The sequence below is a fragment of the Cibotium barometz genome, chromosome 7, assembly GCF_041138505.1.
Source record: "Cibotium barometz isolate CiBa-2024 chromosome 7, ASM4113850v1, whole genome shotgun sequence".
NCBI classification, from domain to species: Eukaryota; Viridiplantae; Streptophyta; class Polypodiopsida; order Cyatheales; family Cibotiaceae; genus Cibotium; species Cibotium barometz.
In genome coordinates, this window is record NC_141052.1 from 44,979,636 (window position 1) to 44,990,204 (window position 10,569).

Genomic DNA, 10,569 nt, shown 5'->3' on the forward strand with positions numbered 1-10,569 from the left:
AAAGTTAGTCTCTTAAGCCAATAGCATGTTGGACTTGGTCAAAGCTTTGTTTAGCGTGTCACCTAGTCAGTCGACCCGTGCTCGGCACATCTCCCACCATCGGCACTAAGTCACACAGGGAGAGAGTGTTGGGATCAATGGTTGTAAGTGCCGTCCACTGGATACGGGCATCACGCGCTGTTGGGTTAGAACAAGTAAACTCGACCCAGAAGTAAACTCGGCCCAAGGGGTCGGTGGGAACGCCGGCGTCGGGAAGTAAAATTTATGGGTGTGGAGGGGAATAAATGTTACATTGATGATTAATTAATGTTTGTAAGGTGGCATTTAATGGGATTTGGTTTGATTTCCCAAAATTCCTTTTTCCCCAATGTTTCCACATTCTACTGTTCACCAACGTTCTCCGCTTCATGTGTGCCTTCCGCCTCCCAGCGCTCAGCTTGCGATTCGACAGGCTAGTTCTTCTGCATACGATTGCAGCTCGGTTGCAGCTCGCTCCGACCCGTTCCCACCGAGTTTTGCAACTAGCCCAAGTCTTGCAAATCACATGCCTGCGTTTAGGGGAATAAGACGCTGCTGCTGCTTGACGGTTTTGCTCCACGCCATCTACTGCTCGATGCCCCCAGCTTGACGCCCGTGGCCATCACATCTTTCCCCAGTGCCTACGTTTTCTACAGGTAGGCTCTATTTTTCTGCTTATAACATATATATTAAATGGCTAAATATATATATGAGAGAGAGAGAGAGAGAGAGAGATCCATGCAGCCACGAGAGAAGACAGACGAGTTTGATAGAAGGCATGTATTTATGTTTGTTTGGTTGCAACTGACATATGGATTAAGCTAATGACTATTTGTTATATTGGTGAAAGAAGAATCTAGAATATGATTAAAAAAAGGTGTATGTGTGTTGTATGCATAGAGACACGTCATTTGTGAAGGAAAAGTAGAAAGAATATGTAATCTAGAAAGGATTTCATGAGGAACTAGAAAAAAGTAACTTGCTTCGTACTAATTGAGCTTGATTATTTCAATGATTTAATTTATAGTCTCCTTATTGTCCATTAAGTTAAATATTATTAGTTATATTTCTTAATTTATCGTGTGTCTAATCATAATGTTTGATCCTCCTTTGATCTAGGTTTTAATTATTGTAACATCGGCCATCATTTTGCTACCCCTTTATCCTAAATCTAGGAGTAGTAGCATGTTTTCTCACCACCATGAAAAAACTCATTAGAATTATGGCAGGACTAGAAGAAAGACTTGTGTGATAACATGTGACTAATATGTCATGAGACAATGTGTGCACGACATTGAGGGTGTACAACATTGATTTAGGGGTACTTGGTTTTAGGACACTACACCTTCCACACTAGAAGAAAGACATGTGCGAAAACAACATGTGACTAATAGGTCATGAGACAATGTGCGCACAACATTGATTTAGGGGTACTTGGTTAGGACATTGCACCTTCCACATGGGTGCAATTAAACGAGAGAGAGAGAGAGAGAGAGAGAGTAAGGATAGGCCAAGATGTATGTGGCTCTTTGTAGCGTCCTTAAACATAAACCTGCCCAAGCTCTAATAAGTAAGGGTGGTCCTTTCATGGTCACCCATCTCTTCTAAGTCCTAGGCAATCACCTATGTATAGTAACATGGTGGTAAAGGGGTCAATTTGGTGCCACCCTATTAATTTTTAGTGGAAGTCTTTGATCGAGTGATTTTTACTACCATTTATCTTGTAAGTTAATTAACAAGCACATAAATTCAAAAAAATGAAGCAAAAAAATAAATTAGTATTTAAGTATTTTGTTAAACCAAGGAAGGGTGTAGAAAAGAGCCACTCTTGTTATGGATTTAATACCAATCTCATATTGACATGTAAGAAGAAGTGTCACTATATTGGAGTGCATTCATTAAAGATTTAGAGCATGAGTGCTATATTGAATAAGGAGGTGATAATATTGGAGTGAATACATTAAAGATTTAGTGCAGGAGTGAGATATTGAACAAAGGTTGTAATTTTATTGTGCATGACTGTCATTGTAGGGTATTTACAAAAAGGACCATTGCTTGACGACATCCTCTGCTGCTCAACACCCGTGGCCATCACATCTTGCCCCAGCGCTTGCATTTTGTGCAGGTAGGCTCCATTTTCTTTGTATAATATATATAATGAATGCGAGTTTTATATATATATATATATATATATATATATATATATATATATGAGAGAGAGAGAGAGAGAGAGAGAGAGAGAGAGAGAGACGATAACAGCCACGAGAGAAGATAGACCAGGGACATGAATGAATCTCTGATAAAGAATATAATGAATGGCAAGAGAGAGGTATATGACATATGTGTGTAGAATAACATAAATGAATGTGTAAGAACATGAATGAATGGCGAGAGAGAGAGAGAGAGAGAGAGAACTATATGACATATGTGTATATTTGAATGAATGATAGAATACATGAATGAATGATAATATACATAAATGCCAAATGTGTGTGCGTGTGCGTGTGTGTGTGTGTGTGTGTGTGTGTGAGAGAGAGAGAGAGAGAGAGAGAGAGAGAGAGAGAGATACATGCAGTAATAATCTCTGTCTTATTATGTTACTTACAGATGTCTCCATATTACGAGGAGATTACACTCCCTGATGGGAGGATTGGTCAACAATGTCGAGCATCTCAAACGTGCTCCAAGAGGGACACTACGTATGTTAAGAGAGTCCACATGATGCGAAATTTGAAGAATGAACACCAAGTAGTGGTGGACATCCCCAAGCTTAAGGTGGGGCAACCTAGAGATGGTGAGCATCCAGAGGTCTTACCTTGTCCTCGTTATGAGCGACAAGCAAAGACTAGGTTTGAGAATGTGGTGAAGAAATTTGAGAGGAATCTACATAGGTTCCTTAAGCGTCAACGACAATTAGTGGAGGGGGAGTGGGAGGCTCTTGAAGATAAGAGCACCACTATGAGGGAGGCATTTAACAGGCAAACTCAAAGATGCTGAGAACTCATACATGGAGACAAAAGGATAGTCGCACCGAGAGGCGTATCAAGATTGGCTATGAGAAATCTGTAAGTGATGTAATTACATTAAATTAAATACCTTATTACAAAACGAGAATAAGACTTAAACTTTTTGAGTAAATGTGTTGTCGAAACGGAGAAGAGAGGCTGAGGGCGAGGCCGTAACGTGTGAGGAGGAAGACGAAGATATGGATGTCCCAGGGAGTTCGGTAAGTCTACAAATTTGGGCATGCATTATCCACATGTCATTTCGAGAGAATACTAACATTGTCATGAATAAAGGTCGAGCATATGGGCATGGCACCAAAGAAAGATGCTCGAAAAAGAGATTATGATTCCTTCTCCCCAGTGAAGGTATTTGAGGAATGCCTAGGTGAGGAGGATTTGGAGGTTCTTCAATCTCCTACACTACACCGGGCATTGCCAAGAACAAAGTAGTCTTCAAAGTTTTTTATGGCATGATCGAGTGCATGAGCCCTAACTTGGGCGACGAAAAAAACCCACCTAGAAAGGTAATATTTGCAATCATGATTGTTTTTTTTTGCTTCAAGATTTAGAATATAAGATGACATCATGTAATATTGCACTATAGGTTGAGAGAGCGTGTCACCCTCCATTTCACATCCTCCATTTCACATGCACACGCTTAGGATTGAGTGCAAAAATGGAGGGTAGACTAATTGACAATGACTTTCAAACTGAAGCCTCCACAAAGACAATGAATATGTTTGCGATGTAAGTACACCTTAAAACAACTTTGTTAATGCAAATGGATGTGACCTTATGTCTTGCTAACCTCGAGTTCTTGTGATTTGATGGAGAACAATCTACCACACGACATTTTGAAGGAAATTTAGTTTGTGGATAGCTTGTGGTATGCATATGTGCCATCCAAGGTTCAGAATCATATGACTATGGATATTTTTTTGGGCCTTGGACTTGGCACAGCATGTGCTTACTTTCTTTCCTATCTTGCACAGGTAATACTATGATGACAATCTCTTTATGTAATACTTTATCTTGCGAGTGTTTGTGTAACTTAAACAAGGTTCTTTTGCAGAAATCATTGGGTTCTTGTGGCAATTTTCAATGGCCACAAGGTCCGTATCCTAGGTTTGCCAAGAGGAAAAACTGCTATATTGTTTTTCAATTCTTTGTCCATGTGCACCTTGTCGGATTATCTCCACGATGTGTATCAGTAAGTTTCTAAACGAGAACTTTTCTTCCCTTATGTCACAATTTTTCATAATAATATACATATAATGACATGTTTTAGGGTAGAGTGTTACGGCATCTTAGTCGGTATTGCTCTAGCCCAGCAATGAAGCATGAGTTGGAGAACCCACAATTGCACCGTGTAATGCAGGAGGTGGAGGTATATGGACTTAGGGTTTGATGTGTATTAGTAAGTTTCTAAACGAGAACTTTTCTTCCCTTATGTCACAATTTTTCATAATAATATACATATAATGACATGTTTTAGGGTAGAGTGTTACGGCATCTTAGTCGGTATTGCTCTAGCTCGGCAATGAAGCATGAGTTGGAGAACCCACAATTGCACCGTGTAATGCAGGAGGTGGAGGTATATGGACTTAGGGTTTAGGGTAAGCATTTACATGTATTGTTGCATAGATAATCATCATATGTAATTTCTTCTACATTGTATTGTAGGTACCTCGTCAACCTAATGAGGTGGATTGTGCCTTTTATGTAATGGCCACAATGTGCTCGTTGATAAACGGAGGCAGAAGGAACATTGGGTAAGTTGCATTTATGTTTTGAATATACTTTGGCTTGGGAGAAATGCTTAACCTAATTGTTATTTTGTTTTTTGTTTTTAATAGTTGAAATCAAATTGGTATACTCATGAAGATGTTGAAAAGACCAAGAGCCACCTATTATCTTGGTGTCATGTCACATTATGCAACGGGATATCTTCTTGATTTCATGTGTTATGTGGTCTCATTTTGTATCGATGATATAGATCTTAGAACGATTTTGTATCTCAATTTACATTTTGTATTGATGACAAGTATCTTGCCACATTTTGTATCTCAGTTTACATTTTGATCCAATGATATGTAATCTTGCCACATTTTGTATCTCAGTTTACATTTTGATCCAATGATATGTAATCTTGTCACATTTTGTATCTCAATTTAAGTTTTGTATGTATCTTGTCACATTTTGTATCCATGATATGTATCTTCTCACATTTTGTATCTCAGTTTGTAATCTGAAATCTGAAAATCTGAAATCTGAAAATCTGTAATCTAGGCTTGTGATGAAGAAACTCAGGGTCTTATAGGTGCTGGCTCTTCTAGAAATGGATTGGGTCCTCTCATTGGTAAATGTAGGTGCTGGCTCTTCTAGAAATGGATTGGGTCTTGCAAATGCAGATACTGGCTCATTGGCAAATGGATGTGGACCTCCATGTTGGTATGTTCTGAAATATGTCATCTTGGCTATGTAGATCTATGCTGCAAAGGAGGATTTTCATGGTGTTTGTTTAGTCTTAGAATCTTGTGTTATTGCAGGACTTGGTGGAGAACAAGGAGGTTCAGGGCAGGGCATGGTCATCTTCTGCACAAGAATCTTTCATTCAAGTTGCTTGCTATGGTCAGCACATAAGCTCATTCCATGTGGTTCCCACTTTCAAGGCTACCAATTGAAAGTCATGGAGCAGAATTCGAGGTAATGTGAGAATGTTGGCATCATTAGGCATCTAAGTAGTAACATCATTAGTTATAGTCTGATTCACCATTTAGAACTTTAGTCTTTGTGCAAGGTTTATCTGTGAATGGTGAAAATCTGTAATGGATTGGGTCTTCTAGAAATGGATGCAGGTGCCGGCTCTTCTAGAAATGGATTGGGTCTGACAAATGGCTGTGGACCTACATGGTGGTATGTTCTGAAATCTGAAAATCTATCATCTTGCCTATGTAGATCTATGTTATTCTGAAAATCTATCTTTCATTCAAGTTGCTTGCTATGGTCAGCACATAAGCTCATTCCTATGTAGATCTATGTTATTCTAAAAATCTATCTTTCATTCAAGTTGCTTGCTTGCTATGGTCAGCACATAAGCTCATTCCATAATGCGGTTCCCCCTTTCAAGACCACTAATTGAAGGTCATGGAGCAAAATTCAAGGTAATGTGAGAATGATGGCATCATTAGGCATGTGAGTAGTAACATCATTAGTTATAGCCTGATTCACCATTTAGAACTTTAGTCTTTGTGCAGGGTTTATCTGTAATCTTTCTCCATATTATTTTGCCATGCGGTCAGGAGTTGCAGCAGCAGCCTTGCTGTTTCGGGTGTTTTCACAATTGGCTTTGCTCTTTCCTCCACCTGGGCATGCTCAGGATCATCATGGGAGGCAGTCCTTGTATGGATTTTCAAGGCATCCGGTTAAAGAACAAGGGAGCAGGACAGCAGGAAAATGTATTGCTGTGTCTGTTAGAGACCGTAATGCCTAGGACAGAAGGAAGTCCAGAGATTTAGGATTAAGGCAGTGATTTAGGATGAGTGAGATTGTAAGAGTTCAATGTGTGGACCCATCAGGCATGCTGTTTAAGAGTTCAATTGGCAGCCACATCCCAGGATTTGGATGATTTGTTGGTGTTTATGGGCTTCACATTCTGGCAGCCTTTGTGCCCTGCAAGCTCAACAGTAGTGAGTATACTCTCTATTTTGTTAAGCTATGGGGGCTGGCTGGTGTATGCTAATTTTACTAATGAATTTAATGTTTTACTATTTAATTTAATGTTTAATTGTTTTACCTAATCTGGACGTCGAGGTGCTTAAGTGTGGATACTAAAACAACCTTTTATTGAGATGCTTTGTATCTTGAACATTAATGTCATCTCATTCACAATTTCTAAACATGATGGATTGCCTTGATAATGTTGAAGAATTTGCTTCCCTTCGAGCAATCATGCCGTATGTCTCTTTGATGATCCATGGATGTTATAACATCCACAATCAATTGCCAAACATAAGATGTAAGAAAATGACACGAGAAATTGTAAAAGATTCATGCGAGTTGCAAATTACAAAGATATTAGTAGCGGTCAACCTATCTCCTATTTTTGTTTGAAGAACTCAATCAAAGTTCCACCCAGGCGAGTGCCGATTTGTGAATCTCTAATAAGTGCATGTATAAGATATCCATAGATCTATTAATCCTTGCATCCAATAGGGTGTACTTGATGTATTGCCATAATCTTTCCACCAAGTTGGTGGTGTCAACATATCCATAATGAAACAATCGTCCAAATTTAGGCCACCTCCTCCTCCATATACAATTGTGACCACACCACCCATTTGTTACATACTGCACGATATTGTCGTATGCTGAATACCGCTCTAGAAGCTGATTGTACTATATCTCGAAGTCTTCTTCTATGATGGTGTGCAAGAGATTACACATAGATGTGTAAACTTCATCTCACGAATTTCTTTTGGAATCTAAATTTAAGGTACACAATCCAATTTAGACTCTCTACAAAAACATGAATGCATTGTCAAAGCAAACTCAGTCTAATAAACTAAACTCGGACCCATTTGAGTTTACTTTTGCTAGACAGAAACCACAATGCTATGTCTAGAAAAGTAAACTCAGACTGGACTGATCCGAGTTTACTTTTGCTGTACAGAAACAACAATGCTCTGTCTGTAAAGTAAACTCGGACTATGAAAGTAAACTCAGACTGGTTTGGACTATGAAAGTAAACTCGGATCGGTCCAAGTTTACTTTTACTACACTGTGCAAAAACCACAATGCTTTGTTTGGAAAAGTAAACTCGGATAGTGAAAGTAAACTTGGACTCGACTGGTTCAAGTTTACTTTTGCTGTACAGAAACAACAATGCTCTATCGTAAAGTAAACTCGGACTCTGAAAGTAAACTCGGACCAGACCAGTTTGGACTATGAAAGTAAACTCGGACCAGACCAGTTTGGACTATGAAAGTAAACTCGAACCGGTCCAAGTTTATCTCTTTCAAGTGGTTTTCCACATTTGCTTTATCTACAGTTAGTATTGTTGCTTGTACTCTTTTTTGGGCTTGGCATTCTAATTCTCCTCCATGGTTTGATCTCTTACAACCACATGCATTGATGAAGTCCCTAATAAAAGAGGTGGGTATCTCGTGCTTTCTAATATCAGTACACCATCTACATTTGATTGTTTCTATTGTCTCATTTACTCCTTGGTGATAATCATCCTACAATATAATGAGACAATGCCACAATGCTTCCCCACTCTTCTAAGCATGCAATCCTTAGGTTTGGTGTGCTATTCAAGCAAAGACAAGGCGCACATGGATCTTCTTTCATCCCCAAGCAAAGGCCATGCATCATTCTTCTCCATTTCTTTAAATCTTGATTATCTCTAGAATCACGCGCTTTCAAGGTTTCCAGTGTGACTATCGCATCTCCTTGAATGTCTCTCATCATAAAGTTATAGCTTGCCTTATTAAACGAATAGTATTTAGGAGACAAATATAACATGGGGTTGGGTGAAACAATGTTACTTTGATTGGATTGAACATGAATACTTTCATTGCTATCTTGGAAGAGATTTTCCACGTCTAAATCATCACTTGATGAGGAGTGACTTCTATCACCATTGGAGCACTCTTCAATATTGAAGTCACTTTAGTCTTGGCTCAACAAATCCATCCTCAAAGAACATAAACTGATTAAGATTGTATAAAGCTTCATTTCAAGAACACAATACATATCCACATTATCACTTCTATTTCAATCATGCTTTCTGTAATTGAGATTCAATCCCTATCTATTGTAAATGATAACATACATAATTGAAGAATATACTTACAAATTTTAGAGAAAGATAGAAGAAATCTCAATATGGATGGAGAAGTGATGGAAAAAATGTAAAGAAAAATGCATTCTATGGACTCTGTTAAAATTTGATAGAAGGTAATGGACGGAGTTTACTTTGACAGTATGAGTTTACTTCTGGTCCGAGTTTACGACTGGTCCAAGTTTACTACTAGTCCGAGTTTACTGTTAGTATATCCCCCATTAAAGACCATAAATTTTGCTCATGCGTGCGTCGTAATGACTATTATGTTGATCCGAGTTTACTGCTTATCCGAGTTTACTATTGGTCCGAGTTTACTTTAGTTCTCGGTGACTGCGTTCTTGGTGTTCACTGCCCAGTGAGACCAGGGTTCCTGGTCCAAGTTTACTTTGGGTGAGGGAGATCCAACGGCGCACAGTGCTAGATGTGATCACCAATGTTTTCAGCCATTGATCCTAACACTCCAACCCCGTGTGACTTAGTCATGAGGATCTCCCACCTCCAAAATTCAAATTCTACCCCAAGTTTCCTTAATCTCCTCCTCCTCTTCCCGAACCTCCAAATTCGTGCCATGTGGCAGCTTTGTGCTTCCTTAAGATAATATATAGAGATATATAGAGAAGAGATGGTTGGTATTGCATGGAATGACATAACAATAATGTCATTTTTAAGAATTGAAGCTATTCCTCATAGTAAGGTGGCTATGTTGTCACCCTACTTGACCACGAGGCTTTTTTATACTTTTGAGCCTCTTTTAACTCGAGAGGAGGGAATTTTTTTGGTGAGCGATTTCAAGCGAACACTTTTTTTAAAGAGGAGAGTACTCTCTCTCTCTCTCTCTCTCTCTCTCAAACACACACACAATAAATGAGGAAATCACACATAAACCAAGAATAAAAGAATCTTTAAATGATTAAAATAATACCAAAAAACACGTAGCAAATTACTTGCATGTGCTAGGCCCACATGACCTCGAGAATCTGCTACATCTAGCAAGGTTATTCGTGCCACCTCTACTACATACGCATTTGGTTGATGGATAAATATATTTTCATTTTGGCTTACGCCCATGATCGTCAAGTAAAGAAAGCGCAAGTGTTGCAAGCTAGGTAAGGCTTCTTCTTTTCAACCATGCCCATTAAATCAAGGTAAGAGCTCGAGGTGGCATTTACTTCATATAACATCCAAGATATCTAAACATTTCAATGGTGAAAATCTCATGTGCCATTTCTTTAACCACCATCTCCCTTGCACTAACTTCCAAGGATCTTTGATCCTCTTGGTTTGTATGTTGTGTGCTAGCCATGTCAGGAGGCCTCTACATTTCTTTCCCACAAACTTTGTCTTCTGAACCAACAATCTTGAAACAAAACATTCACATCGTAATCTAAAACATTGGTCCTCTTAACAACTACCCATAGTGTAGGCCCATTGTGGGGAGGGTGGTGGTCAATGTTTTTATCGAGTGCCTAGGTATGACCACATCAGCATATCTCATGTGATTGGCCTTTTCTATGGGGTGGAAACTTGTTGAGAAAGCTAAAGTCACGGGTAGTTCTTTTGCACATCCACAACATTTATGCAATTGTCCTTACCTGTGCCCCCAAGTACACCCATGTATTTAACCTTGCAATTTTGGTGTAGGCCCATTGTGGGGAGGGTGGTGGTCAATGTTTTTATCGAGTGCCTAGGTATGACCAC

The 10,569-nt window shown here is 39.0% G+C and overlaps 1 protein-coding gene across 4 annotated transcripts; it reads left to right on the forward strand.

Moving 5' to 3' along the window:
* Positions 1-68: 68 nt before the first annotated feature.
* Positions 69-5,068, forward strand: LOC147637064 (uncharacterized). 4 transcript variants are annotated; one of them, XR_015266145.1, is made up of 11 exons: positions 69-674; positions 2,050-2,143; positions 2,626-3,083; positions 3,178-3,244; positions 3,318-3,547; positions 3,628-4,015; positions 4,096-4,233; positions 4,312-4,440; positions 4,519-4,617; positions 4,707-4,795; positions 4,880-5,068. XR_015266145.1 is itself a non-coding variant. In XM_086799888.1 (9 exons), exons 6-9 carry the CDS (start codon positions 3,944-3,946, stop codon positions 4,881-4,883), a joined length of 303 nt encoding a protein of 100 aa, XP_086656014.1. In that variant the 5' UTR covers positions 69-674; positions 2,050-2,143; positions 2,626-3,083; positions 3,178-3,244; positions 3,318-3,547; positions 3,628-3,943; the 3' UTR covers positions 4,884-5,068. The 4 variants fall into 4 exon arrangements, 1 of the variants encoding a protein (XP_086656014.1); XR_015266146.1 differs by lacking the exon at positions 4,519-4,617; XM_086799888.1 differs by lacking the exons at positions 4,312-4,440; positions 4,519-4,617.
* The last annotated feature ends 5,501 nt before the right edge of the window (positions 5,069-10,569 follow it).